At 40.2% G+C, this 16,594-nt stretch overlaps 1 protein-coding gene across 1 annotated transcript in view; it reads right to left on the reverse strand.

Moving 5' to 3' along the window:
• Positions 1 to 16,594, reverse strand: part of PKHD1 (PKHD1 ciliary IPT domain containing fibrocystin/polyductin) — a 262,741-nt gene that overhangs the window by 63,318 nt on the left and 182,829 nt on the right. The window contains 4 exon segments of the mRNA XM_050894040.1: positions 8,000 to 8,160; positions 12,110 to 12,272; positions 13,433 to 14,311; positions 14,681 to 14,833. Coding sequence (XP_050749997.1) covers positions 8,000 to 8,160; positions 12,110 to 12,272; positions 13,433 to 14,311; positions 14,681 to 14,833 — 1,356 coding nt within the window.

Raw genomic sequence — 16,594 nt, forward strand, 5'->3', positions numbered from 1 at the left:
TTTCATGGCCCACCAGTGCTTTATAAATCACAACTTAAGAACCACTACCCTGAAATAGTGGCCTCATCATGTCAATGATAAAAAAGCTTATGCTTGGGTCGCAGACAACATTTATATACAGAAAGGTTGAGAGGTGGATATCAAATCCTTAACTAGACTCCTAAGTGAAGGCGACGTGGTGTTTTGGGGGCACTGAGCTATTTTTTAGCTCACAGGGAAACAAATGGGCTCTCCAAGATTTCACGAACTCTAAAAATGGTGTCATTTTTCTAAATAGCTTCTTAAATACAGGAGTTCAGCTTTGAAAATGACAAATCTGTTGGTTTATCCTCAGGGATTAAGTCTAAAAGGAGAAGCCAAGAATTTTTGATAGCAATTGTAGGCACAAACTATTTGCTGGCATGTCTTCAAAAAGGATTGCTATCCTGAGGGCCAAGGTTATCTCCCATAGTCAGGGACCTGACTTTGCAATCACTTTTTCCAAATTTCATTATTCCTAATAGATATGTACACATATTTTACATTTTATGCAGCTGAACACCGGTGCATGCCTGTTTAAAAGTACCTGAGGAATTTAGAAAAGAAGTAGAAAGGGTGGTACAAAAAGCTAAACTCCATTTACAGCAATGAACGTGCAAAATGGATGGGTTTGCCCAAGGTTTTTTGGATTCATCATGAGAAAAGCATTTGATGCTCTCCATGGGAAAAAGAAGATAAAGTTTAATAGGCTTATACATTTGTACATGTGTATATATATGTATGTGTGTATATATATGTATATATATGCATTTCTCTATACTGATCACACAGACAATGAACAAAGCCATTCATCTTATATCCTGGCTTCAGAATTAAGGAAATAACATCCCTGAAAAAGGAAAAAAACCTATTTATTAGAGGCTGAGATACAGATGAGTTTGAGGGAAAGTAATTTATAGTATTTCAAAATGGAAATGTCATATGGCCACATCAGCCCCAATGCTGATCTAGTTTGCTAGATCTCCAACTCTGGTCTATTCCTCCATGATTTAGCAAAACAAATTATGCAGAGGAGTGTTTTGCCTTGGCAGAGCTTTCTCCTAAGGCACAGTCTCATGGTAGCATCCAGATGAACTGTGGGCCTTCTTTCCCAACTGGTGGATTCACCACCCACAGATGTCCCTCACTCTGCCATGCTGCCCTCAGTTAGCAGAGCTGAGTCTTTAGTTCAGCAGGTTCAGCCGTCTCACATCTGATGAGCCACCACATAGGTATCAAAGATACAAAAATAACTTATTTTCCCTTTGGCTTACTTTAAACCTTGTTCCCCCATAAGCATCAAAAAAATCCTCCCAACTTTGTTCTCGACTTTGGTCTCAATTTAATTAAGGTCTGCTGAAATCTTTACCAGGGATGTGTTTTCAGGAAAATTAAGTAAAAGTTACAGGCATTTTCTGATCATATTAGGTTTTGGTTTTTATAAAACAATAACTTGGTAACAGCTCTTTTAATGTCCTCCATTGCTACTTTCAAACCATTTTGCATGGGCCATTTATTGCAGAAAAAGCAAATTTCTCTGTGAACAAAAAAAAAAAAGGCTTCAGAGGAAAACAATAAATGTTTCAGGCCAACATTGCATCTGTTTCATTCCTTGCAAATCTACCAAACCTGCATTCTCTTCTCAAACATCTTTAATTACTACACATGATTATGCATAGCAGGTGTGGCTAATCATAGTCCTTGGAATATTAAATATATATGGTGCAGCATTTTCACACAGCTTTAGCCCTAAATTATGCTGGCAGCCTGTGTGTCAAAATTACACACTTCCTCAACTTTTTTTTTTACTTTTACTTGAGAATTTTAGCTTTTACTTGAGAATTTTAACTTTTACTTGAGAATTTTATTCAATAATAAAAATTACCAGAAGAAAGAAGACTGTACAAAAATGCTTGATCCACATCCCTGGGAATTTTGGACTGTTTACACCCAGATGTGACTTTTATCTTATTTCTGATGAAATCAGCAAACCTCTGCATATTCATTTATGACATTTAACTTCAATGCTACATGAACTTTCAAAGAGTTTTTTACAATATCTGTTGACAAAATGGAGTGTTTAAATGTCTGTGAACGTTGCTTCAGACAAGCATTTACATATGAAATACCCACCCTTTTATGATCTAGAAAATGTACTGGTTATGTCTAGAGAGTAAGCAAGACTACTGTAGGAATTTCACAGCTTTAGATTTGTCTAGATTGAAAACAACATTGGAAAATGTAGTTTCAGTTATCTGTTGGTCAGATAAAAAGATCAATTGTCCACAACACACTAATTCTCTCACCAATAGATTCCCACTAAAGCTGACTCAATTTTCTAAAAATAAAATATTTCTTCAGCTTTTTAAATAATTAAAAAAAAAATTTGGGAAATTTTTTTTTGTTTAAAACCACAGTCAGAATTTAAATGTTCAGTAAAGTTCCAAAAAATGCTCCAGGCATGTTTTTTAATAAAAAAGTAGTATGTAAAATACGCTTTTAGCTGATTCTAGTTAAGCAGGGTGGGGTGCTTTTAGATTAAGAGTCTGGCTGTCAGGGTTTTGGAAGGATATGAATTAACTCAATGACTGACCTTCGGCAAATCACAAATTCTGTCCTCTGCCTGGGAAAATAGTGTCAAAATATATGCCTATCCCACAGGGGTATTACAGACCTAAATTTCACTGATACTTCTACTGTATCCAAAGAACTTACAAGGAGGTGCCAGGTTTTACTATTGTAAGGTAGAAGATAAATGCAATTATTCACAGGAAATGCAAGGAGCACATATTAACAACAGGAAGAAAAAGTTGCATGATAGCTAAATCCGTAGCCCAGAACTTCGTCATTCTTCAGTACATCAGAATTACTCTGACGAGTAAAAGTAAGTAGAACAGGGAGTCCATCAATTACCCTATCAAATTGCTCTCATGCAAACTTAAGTATCTTTCTGCATCTCTTTAGAAACCAGCATGGAAGTCATATTGGGAACTCTGAATTATAATTAATAATTTCATGAGAGACAGAAAGGTTATTCTTCTGGCCAAATTTGAAGCCATGTTAAAGGGGAAGAATAAGAATGGGAAGGACTCAGTTTTGGATTTGCACAAGATCACTTGGGGTTGGATCCCTGCCTGCATGAATATGAACGCTCAAAGGCACCTATCCTGAAGAATCCATTATTGTCTGCGATGCCAACCTGCTTTCTTGCTGTAATACCCTGACATCTGGAATCCTCATAGTCTAATGTTTAACTGTAAATATCAGCTGAGATTAAAGACCCGTATAGCAAGTTGGAATCTTTTGGGTTCGCTTGGAAAGTGAGAATCATATTGTCCCCTCTAAAAGGGGGGAAAGCCACTTCTGCAAGTATAGGTACTGGCAGACTGATTTTTTGATGACCATTTCCCTTCTTTGCTCCTCTCCCCACATTCCCATTTCTCCAGCTATAGCCCCATCATAATATCTCTCCTACAAGGCAGGATAAAAGAAGACAAACAGGTTAAGTTACTGATGCTCAGTATCTGGCTGCACAGAGCCAAGCAAATACCTACTCATTTCTGCTTTTCTCAGTCATTTTATCACTAAAATGGGTCACTGACACAGGCAACAATTTAATATTCAGGTCAGTTTATTTGTCCCCCAAGGATCAGTACTGGGCCCCATGCTGTTCAACATCTTCATAAATGATCTGGATGAAGGGATTGACAGCACCCTCACCAAATTTGCTGATGACACTAAACTGGATGGTGAGGGGTACATGTCAGAAGGGAGAGCCATCTTACAGAGAGACCTGGACAGGCTGGAAGAGCAGGCTGGCAAGAACTGTATGCAGTTTAACAAAGACAAGTGCAAAGTCCTGCACCTCTAACCAAAGAGCCCGATACAGGCTAGGATCCATGTGGCTGGGGAGCAGCCTTGCTGAAAGGGACCTGGGGGTCCTGGTGGACAACAAGCTGAATGTGGGTTAACAGTGCACTGCTGAAGCAACAAAGGCAAATCAGATCCTGGGCTGCATCCACAGAGGCATTGCCAGCAGACATAGAGACATGATCATCTCACTCTACTCAGCGCTTGTCAGGTGACACCTGCAGTATGGTGTCCAGTTCTGGTCCCCACAATTCAAGAAAGATGCAGACAGACTGGAAAGGATGCAAAGGAAGGCCACAAAGATGATCAAAGGGCTGGAGAACCTGTCCTATGAGGAAAGACTGAAGGAGTTAGGTCTTTTCTCCCTGGAGAAGAGAAGGCTTAAGGGGGACCCCATCACAGTATTCTAGTACCTAAAGGGAAGCTTCAAAGAGGACAAAGGCTCTCTTTTCACAAGGAGCCATGTGGAGAAGACAAAGGGCAACAGGTACTATTTGCACCAGGAGAGGTCTCGTCTCAATACAAGAAACTTTTTACAGTGAGAACAGTCATTCACTGGAACAACCTCCCCAGGGACGTGGTAGAGTCACCATCACTGGAGGTTTTCAAGATGCGATTGGACAGGGTGTTAGATAATCTCGTCTAGGCTCCCTTTCCTACCAAAGGTTGGACTAGATGATATTTCGAGGTCCCTTCCAACCTGGGCTGTTCTATGATTCTATGATTCTTCAGCCCAAATTGCTTTAAGAAATGCCTAGAAGGTATCTGCCAGCAGGAAGAAAACATGTGAGTCTGCAGGCTCTAGACTAAAACTTGAAAGACTTGGTTTCATCTCTCAGACATCCGTATATCAGCACACCTAACTTCTGCCCTTAAGATGTCAATCTTTGTTCACTAGAGAGGACACTGGAGGCAATGGAAGTAGGGTCAGATGAATCTTCTACCAGCCTCCACCAAGGTAAGACAACGAAGTTCAATGTCTCTGGGAGATGGCTGTTGTCAGTTTACAGACGCGAGGCAGTATGATAACAGAGTCCTATAAACACTGCAGATAGCCAGCAAATGGTTGAAACTTTAACTACAGAACGAGCTACTATCAGCTCTCCTTTGTGGAGTAGGGGTTTTAACCTGGACACAGAAATCAGTTGAGTACACTGTTCACTTATCCTTCATTCCTCAGCTAGACACGCTCATGTTTACAGCTAATTCTGCTGTACAGCTTGTGATTCTCGTATTTCCTGTATCGTGGTACCATTTAGTGCTCCAGGCCTGGCCTCAAGCTCTTTTGGTTTGGTATAGAGATGAGTTTTGGGAGAAAAACATTTTGTCATCCAAAAATGGCAGCTCAAGGAGATTAAAATAATTACAAATTCATGTTAAACTCATTAAATTATTTTGGATAATTTGAAAAATGATACTGTGAAAGTTCCTCATAAATGAATTGGGGGGGGGGGGGGGTGTTGGAAAACATTTAATTCCAAACTTTTGCAGCACTATACTTAAAAGAAAAAAAAGAGCAAAAAGTACCCTTAGATTAAAAAATAATTATGCTTTGTTTGACTCAAAACTACTTTTGTTGCTGCTCCTTTTTCTTTTAGTAGAAATAATCATAACAAAAATCTGGGATCTGTTCCCTCCTAGGTTTTTTTTCTGAATTCTGTGGTTTATGCAGAAAACTAAAACTTCAGTTTTACATGAACAACCCTGCTTCTACAGAAAGCCACGATAAAAAGACCTGGTCTGTGACCCAAAGAGCTAACACAGCAGGTAAAAGATCAGGCACACAGGAAGACAAAAGAAAAAAAAAAAGTGGGTACATGATTAAATATACATTGCACAGCTCGCTACTGCCCATCTGCAGTGGACAGAACTCAGGAAGTCAAGTGGTCCTTCCTTGCCTTTTGCATACACACACACATATATATAAATAAAAATTATATATTACATATATTCTATACTGATTGTGTCTTCAATAAAAGACATCATGTGAATTCAGGAGCTTTAATATCATACTGAATGATCCCCTGTGCCCCGGTTGTGGCTCTCACAGCCTCTTCTCTACGGTATTCTTCTGAGAAGACATCTTCCTGGCTTTTGTGTCCCTGAAGTATATTGAGTGTTTTGGTTTGCTCCCCCTGGAGTAATCAGAATATCTAGAAATGGCTGAGGGCCAATAATTTTAAGCTGATTGTCCAAACTGGAAGCTTAAAGGGGATATATAAATGCAGCTGGATAAAGGTGCAATTAAGAGGATGTGGAAAGCCAGAGCTTTTGAGCCTGAAAGAAACTTGTGTCCCTGAACTGTGGAAGTGGCAAGGATGTTGTGTAGCTACTTGAAAAGACTATTTCCTGTTTCTGTGGTTAGTCAGGCTAGCAAAGCACTAACCACTGCATTGCAGTGCTCTGATGAAGCTGCTGGAAGTGGTCAGAATGACTCAGGTTTAACAGGGTACCAGGTGGATAGGCGGATGAGAGGCTCAGCAGATGGGTCTTGACCACCCAGATAACATAAGTACCAAATGCTCATCTGGATTCAGGAAAGGCAGAGCTCCAAGGGCCAAATTCTTCTCAACAGCATCAGAACATCGTCTTTACTGGCCTTGAAGCACTGTCACGCCAAGGGGACTCTGGCCCCACAGATCTGTGGGAGCAGGAAAGGTGAGCATTTTCTCCTATTTGTCTAGCGTGGGAGCCTGCATTGCACTGTGCAAAATACTCAGTGCTACAACTTTCAAGAAGGAAAAGGAGGGGGTAGAGAAGGGAAGAAGACGACCATGAATTCACCTTAGCATCAAGCTGTGCCTTTCCAAATGTCAACCTCGAGATGAAAGGAACCGCAGGTCAGAATGAGAAATACAGAGGAATTTAACACACAATTGTGAAGGGAGGGGGAAAAAAAATCCCCATTCATATTTGGGCAGCAAGAAGAAAACACAGCAATTTTGTTATAGCCTCAGAGGCAGGCAGCATTTACCATATGCTGTCGCCTCCATTACACAAGGAGATAAACCCTGTGGAGTGCAGGTTGCACTGTCAGTGCACTTTAGATGGTGGGGATTCCCGGTATGCCTATGACTGTGTGCCAGGGCGTGCTAAAAATCGTGCGAATCTAAATAAAATCCAGGTTCTGTATGCAAAAGTATGTATTCATCAATATGCAGGTGCTAAGTGGTAATACTGCTAGGGTTTTAGCGCTTGCATGTGATTCATAATCAGGGCAGAAAAGGTACAGTAAAAACCAGTGTGCTTGCATCTAGACAACACATTAATTAGCGCTGTAAGCAGCCGGTTAGAGCGTGATCCTTAGAGGAAAAGCCTTTACTGGGTACACATTAGACATTTTGTTTAAAGATTAAAGTTCTTCTCGTGTTTAATCAGTTTTAGAGTGGGATGGAAAACAGGATTAATTACAGTCCCTTCCATCAGTCTCCCATACTGCTGGAGTCACAAATGATGCGCCTTTTCAGCAAAATGGCCGCCATCAGCAGCAGGCGCAGGAAACGCTAATTGTAATTAAAGAGTTTATTTGGAATCAGAGAGCAGAGCTTTAATCAGGATGAGAACGGAGCCTTGCTGTGTGAACCTTCAGAAAGTGGTTACCGAGCAGAATGGGCCTTTTTAAACCAGAGGGAGGGGTCTTTAAACTTCTGGAGTGGGTTTTCAGCTTGATTTTCTCCTCAGTGGGATATGGATGAAAATCCTTGCTGGGTCAATCATTGTTATTATTTTGCACTTACATAGCATTTACATGGCTTGTCTTACTTAATGCTCTCAAAGGACTTTGCAAAGGGCAAGTAAGTTCTGTTCTGCAAAGGGCAAGTAAGTTCTGTTCTGGTCTTAAAATGTATGAATTAAACCCCAAGGGTGCCAGGTGACATGATTCTGCAAGAAGGCAGAGAGGCACCGGTGGACACAGAACTGTGCAATGAGACCTCCGAGACTTCTACACTGGAATTCACTACATCCACCCTGGAAAGGCATCACACAATCTGGGACCACCACCGTCTCAACCTCAGTTGTACGTCTCAGTGAAAGCCTGGGGTAAAATGACTTCTCATGGGTCAAATGTGTGCATGACTTTGCAAGCACTCCAGACAGCACAGGCACTTACCAGCTTGCAAGTAAAACTCTGTCCATTCAAATTCTGACTTCGGGAAAACAGAAACAGGAGGTTCTAGGTCCAGGACACCTCCATCCAAATCCTTGAAAAGGGCCTTCCTCGAGCCTTTGCATCTCATCTCAGGGAACACGGTGTCTTCAGAGGTCTGTACACTGACAGGTAGGAGAGGTAATGTCATTATGAAGAAGAGAGCAAAGGAAAAATGTTGTGCTGTTGTTTGTAATTTATTTACACCGGCAACAAACACTTCTGCACATACATGGAACGTCTTGATATTTACTAGGTGAACTCACATGCCCAAGAGAAGAAAAAAATGGAAAATAAGTGAAAATGAATGAAACCTAAGCATATCAGTTGAGGTCTGGCATACTCTGCAAAGAAATTCTATAGCAATATTTATATTTTGGCATGTTTGTATCCAAACTGAGAAAAAAAACCAAATTGATATCCTCTCTCTCCAAATGTTGGCTGGATTTGGACAGAGAAAATCATCTTCTTTCCAGTATAACTTCTATCCCCAAACCTCCTCCTTCCTGGGGTTTGTTTTGGCCAGTGTGGACCGTCACAGTCCTTAGAGCCAGCTATACAGTTGCAGTTTGTGTACCTCTGGTTCCCTCTTGGCTTTCCTGATTCGAGGAACTGCAGTGATGCAACCACCAATATCCATATGCCATTAATTTTTGACCTATGGCAGATGAAACCTGTAAACCTTGCTGAGTAAAGGGGAAATGTGTATTGGCTGCTATTGCACTACGTGACCAGGAATATCTCTGCTGCAGTACGCAGTGCTGATATGGCACAGGCATTGCACTTCACATCCACCAGGTGATGGATTGTTTATTTTTTGCTTACAGATTGGCGTGTGTTGTACATAATATTTTGTTAAAAAGCATGGTTGCCCAGCAGTACTTGTTTGCCTTGTTCTTACCTCTGCGCACTGGAACGGGGGAGCCCTCTGAAGGGTCAGAAAATTACACCTTCCCGTGAGCAACTAAGCTTATGCAGAAGAAAGCACGAAGCAAGGGGAAATGGCAGAAAGTATGAGAGAGGGAGCCAGCAGGGAATACACATCTTAAATAAAGGCTTGGAGACTCCTGGAACAAGCAGGAAGAAAATTTACAGTCAGGCCAGAGAGGGTCCATCTATCCAAGTTAACCAGTTTCAGAACCCATCCTTTTCCTAGATCAACTGGTACAGTCTGTCCATGTCTGTAGAGTTAAATTCCCTTAGCATTCAAAACAGGATGGTCACATCCAAACTATCAGTTTGCAAAAGTCCTTGACCAGCTCCCAAACTATGGCATTGACCGGGTCAATACTAGCTGGCTCATGCCAAAGCCAAGTCAATGACCATGCTAAGAGCCGAACAGTGCTAAAATTCAAGTTCTGATGGCCAGTTCCTTGGCTCTACTTAATTTGCTAGTATGAACATAACCAGAAGAAACAAAATAAAGAGACTTCTGCTAGGAATTCAGAGAAATTTGTTGCAGGTCAAGGAGCCACTTAACATTTCTAGAGCAGAAGCAAACAAAAGAGAAAAGTCATTCTAATAAGACACAGTGCATAAAGATTAATGTGTTTACAAACCTGTTTTGTTTGTTGTTGTTTTTCTTTCATACCTAGGTGTTTGAAACTGTCTGAAAAGATTATTGTCCTAATTAATGTTCTAATAAAAAAGTGAGTTTGGAGATTCAATGTCATTTTGGTGGTTTTGATGGGCTTAGAGAGAAGTGTACATGGATCTCACCTCAAAGCTACACCTGAGCCAGGGTTTCATCACCCAGTCACAAGTATTTAGTACTAAGTGATTACTCAACCAGTACTATCTCCCAGACAATGAATAGCTATTTCTCTCTTTCTAATGACAAGTTCAGATCCTAAGAATAGAATTAAACCATACCTTGAAAATAAGACTAATAAGGTAAGAGAGTTTCAGAGTGTTAGTCCAAACTAGAACAAAGCTCTTTTTGGATCACTTGATAATGTATATCAGCAAACTACATCTAGTTTTCACATAAATTTATCCAATTTTATCACCAGTATACTCTCAGAAGGAAATTGTGGGTTTAGTGGCTTGAAACAGCCAGAAAAGCCTATAAATTTCTATGTAGCTCATTAAAGACTGGCTTCCACCAAGGGAGGTACCTGCAACAGGACTGGTTTGTTGGAGGGGAACTCGCCTCACCTGAAACATATATAGGAGAGTTGAGAGGAATTATTTCCTAGACAACGGTCTCTATTGACTACAGAATGAGTTTAGTGTATTCTTTAGGTTACATACCTAATTTTTGGATCACTAAAGTTAGTGAGCTGAATCACATGATGAGGATCTTAAGTGCTTTTAACCGCATTTTGACTAAAGGTTTAACACAGCTTAAAGGAACTAGCCAACTGGCCATATCACTCCTATTACAAAATACAATGAGATACAATGAGTTGTAATCCAGCAAAGGCCATGGAAACCTTTTCAGATTGCTACATGGATACACACTAAGTCTTGAAGAAAACTTAGGATTTCTTGGGCTCAGGTTGGAAAAACCCAGTTACTGATATTTTGAATGCTGCAAACAAATGTAGGCAGAGATTTACAATAAAGGCAGAGAAACAAATGGGCCAATGCCCCCAATCAACACAGCTCAAAAGAGGTGGAGAACAAAGATAGCTCCTCTGATTCTGACAGCTAGTTCACTTCTTGAACATCTCTCAGAAGATCCAGCGTTTCAGCTGGTTAGGTCTACCAGTGGGACAAGCAAAGTACTTCATGGTCTTGCTGTATTCCCTGATGTTTCTATTTCCTCTCTTGCTCTAAGGCAATGCTCACCTTCTCTTTGACAGGACATATCCATCAAGATACCCCTTCAGGATGCTGAAGCAGAACAATGCAACCACAGCCTGGATCAAGCTCAGCAGTTGCAAAGGTGGATTAAATAAATGCATGCAGATAATACACGAGGAGCACTGAGAGATGTATCACCCTCAGAGGTTTACCAGTAATCCATGTGCATTCATCACATAAGAAAATCACCAGCTCTTGCAGTGGACAGGGTATTCAGCAGCTCGCTAATAGCATAATATTGTGGGATGGATACAAGAGTGAAACGTAATGGGAGATGACAAGCTGGACAGGTGTCAGAAATCCACACGCAAACTAATGCCCAGAGCAAAAAGCAAAAATATAGAATAAAATAAAAATTCTGGCAGAAGGCTGGAGGGGCTCTAAACATAGCAGTGTGGGACACCTCCAATTATTTTTGACTGGCAAGTGGAGTCCATGCCGGATTTTTTTGCTACTTCAAGGCTTTCCTGACATAGCCTCTGTATTGTGTTCACTGGTTGTAATAAATAAATAGGCATATGGTTTCCATTGGATGTGGTATGTTTAAACCGCTGCAACCAGCAGTGACTTAAGGTTACAGATGAAGCTCTCCCCTCCCTCCTCCATGTTCCTCCACACGCAGATGATATTGTCCCTGGGCAGGAGCAGTGCTGGCAATCATTTGACATCTCACAGGCTGCCTGGTACTGATCAACATTTCTGATGTGATCTCGCAGGCAAAAATCAAGCTCCGCTTCCCCAACCAAAAGGACATTCCCTGTCTCAGGGTTTTTTGCTGGAGGTCCTGACATTTTCTGAAGCCTGAGGCTGAGAAGTCAGAGATGCTCAGGATGGAGTTTTAAGAAATGGGATATGAGGCTTGTTTTGCTATACAAATGTCAGTAAAAGGGGAAATCCAAGAGGATTGGTCTGGAGATGCACCTTGATGGAATCTGAACCTCAAATTTTAAAAAATTGCCCTAAATTAAGTTGGGGGAGGGGGTGGTGTCTTTTCTTTTTTCTGGATTCGAGTTTTTCTGTGCGTGTGTGTTTGATGTCTGAGCTTGTTCATTTTTACGAGACCGGAGCAGTACAAGAGCAGAGACAGAGACAAAGAATGGGACTGCTCTGCAGCTAGACATCCAGTCTAAACTAATTGCTTAAATTCTTTGTAAGACAATACAAAAAGACAGCTGATACAAACAGAGGTGAGGGTAGTCCCTAAATTGTAGGTGCTTTTTTTTGCACAAACCATTGAAAAAGATGGTTCAAAATGAAGCCTATTACCTTGTTGGATGAAAGTAGAACTTGCCCTTCTCGTTGACATGTAACATCCTTGATGTCTCCGCTGTGATAAGAGGCATGATGCCTAAATGGTCAGCATTTGACATGATGCAGACATCCCTGTCTTCACTGTAGCAGCTCTTTGTAAAACCAGTAAAGGTGACTTCTGTCAGGGATTAAGAGAAGATCAAGCGAGGAAAAGTGGTTAGAGGGGTGCCAGAACCAGAGAGAGAAAGGCTCTGTTCTATGACATTTTCCATGTTAAATTGCTCCCATATAAATATATATATATGTACAAATCATTTTTAAATAAGACTAATTGCATTGATCATAGATCTTCGGTTGGCTTTAGAATATTCCATAGCCAAGTTATATCTTAAGTTGACACAAACCAAGTCATGCCCGTAGGAAATGAAATCAAAGGAAATAGTAAGTGAGAAAGAAACAAAAGCAAGAGTGATTAATAAATTTTCATTCGGATCAATAAGAACCAGTTTAATGACAACCTGCCTTGGATGGTTTATCCACTTGTCAGATGTTAATATAAGATGAGCTGGGTCTGGTGACACGTGCTTGGCTCTAGCACAGAACTCTTGTGCAGCTACAAAATTCATGTTTTGCCACAAATTTTCTGTGAGACCCTGGGTAAGTCTATTTGTCTTTCTCTGTCTCCGTTATTCTTCAGTAAAAAGAGGATAATGTATTTTCTTACAAAAGTAGGTAGCAGTGAGGGATAAAGACATGAAAAACTGTGAGGTATTTAGATCCCACCACAGCAACCAGCCATCTAGGTTCTGCTATATGCAAATATTACTCTGGGGACTGTAAAATTTATTTGAACCAAAGACACGGGATACATAACTGACTTTTATCCCTCTTGTGCAATCCCTTATAACAATAAAAGCCATAACTGTTTCTGTGCAGCTGTAGTCATTATATTCTATGCAAATTCTGTACAAAGTGTGCTATTCACTTCTCGAACTTGGTATCTTTATTTAGCTAGAGGTATCTGTAGATCAGAGAGATGAATCAAGTGGAAAAATAGATAGCACAGAAGGCAGGCATGTTTGAGGTAAAATATATACATTAGCACATGACATAATTATACTGCAGTAGATTCAGGAAGTGAAAAATACCAAATAATTTTTTTTTTTAATTGAACTGTATCGAACTGAAGAAGAATTCTCTTATTAATTCCACGGAGGCTTGGATTTCCCCACCACGTCCATTTGTGGGTGTGGAAGTCTGCAACTTTAACTGGAAAAATGTAATTAGTCAAGAAAAACAGTGACAGAATAGTCTGGCCATTGGATGTGGAAGACCAACCTTTCAACTTCATGAGTCCCAGGACTTTTGGACAATGCCCAGTTTTGTGCCATGGATTATCTGGCCTTTGGCTGGGAACAGTGGTAAACGTAGGCCATAAAATCCCAACACGGCCTCTTAGAGGGTAGTATGGTGGTCGATCTTTGGCTGTTAGATCAGCTGAGTGAGGCTTGATCCTGTCTCTGATGCAGTCAAAAGTTGAGCTTGTTGCGACAATGACGGAGTTTCTGAGTTCTATGAATCTTTTCCCCGTGTGGCATTGCTTGGCATAGAGGCAGTACACTACTGGCATGAGACCCACAGTATTGTCCACCAGCACCACATTGTCCATGATGACGCTGCTTCCAAGGTGGAACATGACACCATAGTCGTAATTCTTATAGGATAGAAAACCTGTGATTCTAGTGCAGGTCTGAAATCCGTCTCCTTGGTACAGATGAATACCATGGAGACTTGAATGGGCCACATTTTCACTGCAATACTCTCCATCTAGCAAACACTCTTGGCCCCTGATATGGAAGCCAATTCGCTCAGATCCTGCCACAGCATTGCCACAGAGGGAGACACCAATAACAAGGTTCACCTTGATGCCAGCAACCCAGTTTAATAAACCTTCTGGCTGCCTGCTCAGAATAACAAGGTTCCTGATGAGAGAATGATTTTGCCCTTCCAAATCGATGCCAGGTCCAACCGTGTTGAACACTGTGTTATCATGCAACAAGATGCAGTTGCTCTTGACTGCTTTAATGCCAGCTCCGCAGCTACCATTAATGCTGGATGACACCACCGAGGACCCTTGGGATATATTTCTGAATTCAATGGCAGAAAGCTGAGGAGGCCCAAAGTTCGAAAATTCAGTATTTAAGAGTTGAAGGACACCTGCAATGAGATAGCTATAGTGAAATAAAAGCTTACAAAATTACCTAAGAACTGCTAAGAATGACACCCATTTAAACAGCACTCAGGCATATAATAGCAGGTAATCTTTGTCAGTGTATTACCGGTGATGGGTATTTGTTCATAAATACATGCAAAGTTATAGTAAAAACCTACTAACCACAGAACAGCCCCTCCTAAAATATATTCCATGATTTATGAAATATTATTAATACTCATGTTTCACACATGTCACACAGTCACGGTTTGCTTAGAATTGCATAGGACATGCGAATGGATACATCTGCTGTTAGACCATACTTTCTTGGACGGAACTGGTCTGGTCGATGAGGACAGGTGAATCTCAACTACCTTCAAACTCTGTCCCACTGGAGTCTGTAAAACGTCCCACCAGCATCCTCCCAGCGCAAGCCACATCAGACTTGATCTGTATGTTCCGTGTTAGGAGTCCAACCTCTGCAGCCAAAGGGATGCGTCTACCGTCTTCTGTGTCATGGGAATGCCCTGGGGAGTTTGAAGAAAGAAAATGTGATAAGTGTCTATCATACCTATAAACCAGTGCTTTGAGGGACATAAAGCCTGACAGCTTATGCACAGCTGCTCTGCAGAACCTGCATTGACATTCAGGTGTGTTTTTTCCTCCAGCACAATCTACATGCATCAACACAAAAACAGAAAGGCCACCTGCCCATCAAATATTCACCATGCGCTTATATTTTACCAACATATTTCATTTTTAGAAAAAGAAGGTGCTAAATTTTTTCCCTGCGGTGTGCATATGCCAAATCAATGAACAGATTCACACTTCATTTTTTCTAAGCTATGAGTGCTGGAGTTATTCTTCAGTACGCTGCAGAGCTGATCTCCATGAATTCTCATTAGAATCAGACCAATGACAATGCTAAAAAACAATTATTACGGAGTCTTGGTTGTGTGTGTTTTCTAAACAAAGTCTTTCTAAACGAGACTTTTGAGAGAGTTTATGCTGATGTCTAGCTTGGAATTAGTATCAGGTGACTTTAGACATCTACAGATATGATTTAGTTATCCAATCTTTTTTTATGTATGATGGAGAGCAATAGGCAATTCTCAAGTGCAATTTGTTATCTATTTTATACATCTGCGTTAGGGGGAGATGAAATACAAGTGAGCACTGTGTATTTTTCTGCTTTGATTACCAAGGGAGCTGAGAGTGAGTAACTCGTGTGAACATTTACTGTAGATATCTACGTTTGCCCAGGTGAATCCCAGTATTTACGTAGCTCTTAATTCTCCCATCAGTCCTTTTTTTTCAGCTATATCTAACAACTGCTGCAATAATGTGTATGCAATCATTTCATCTCAGGATACACTTATTATTTCTACATTAGCTAAGAAAATAGGTTAAGAACCATTCTCTGGCCCCAAGACTGACAGGCAGGTTTCTTCCTTCCCTCGCAAAAAAGAAAGACCATGCATAAACTACTGGAAATGGAGTCTAGATGTGCTACCTTTTGAACTGCATTTTTTTTTTAAATGCAATTGTCATAAAAAATGTGCCGTGGAGGCTACTATCAACTAACACTACGGATAATTGCAGAACAGGGCTCAGTTCCAAGTGAAGTTTTGTATACTAGCACAGGTATAGCCATTTAAAACACACAATATTTCTGAACCTTTTTATCCATCGTGCTAACTTCTGTGTCTACTAGCCTGAATAAAGACTAAATTAAAAAAAGTATTGCTATGCACAGGAAAAATCCTGGGTTTGGAGCTTCAGCATTTGACCTGTTAATAAAATTCTTTCATTTTTGTTAAATAGACAGTAATAAATTTACTTTATAGGCTGAAATAAAATTAAAGAAATTATCAACAGTGCATCTCATTTTCCACTTAAATACATATCCCATATAATCTACACAGGAAATAGAGCTATATACAGATTTTATGTTTGTTTACATATTAGATTACAAATACATTATTTTCATGCCATGGAATTGATAAAATTTTGCACTTGAAACTCCATTAATCTAATTATTTTGAAATTTAAAAAAAAAGATTTTTTTTAACTTTTCAGTTTTTGACACGCCACAGAAATTGTGCAAATGGCCTAAAAAAATCTGCATTTATTTTTTTCCTTTAAAATTTCAGTTACTTTCTCTCTGTGTTAACCAGTTCTACTTAAAACATGAAACATCAGGAAGTTTTCCAAAAGTGTTCAGCACTGAATTAATTCTGTTCCCAGAAATTCATGTTAGAATCAGCTATTCTGTGCAATTCTGAACA

This window comes from Gymnogyps californianus, chromosome 3, assembly GCF_018139145.2.
Source record: "Gymnogyps californianus isolate 813 chromosome 3, ASM1813914v2, whole genome shotgun sequence".
Taxonomy (NCBI): Eukaryota; Metazoa; Chordata; class Aves; order Accipitriformes; family Cathartidae; genus Gymnogyps; species Gymnogyps californianus.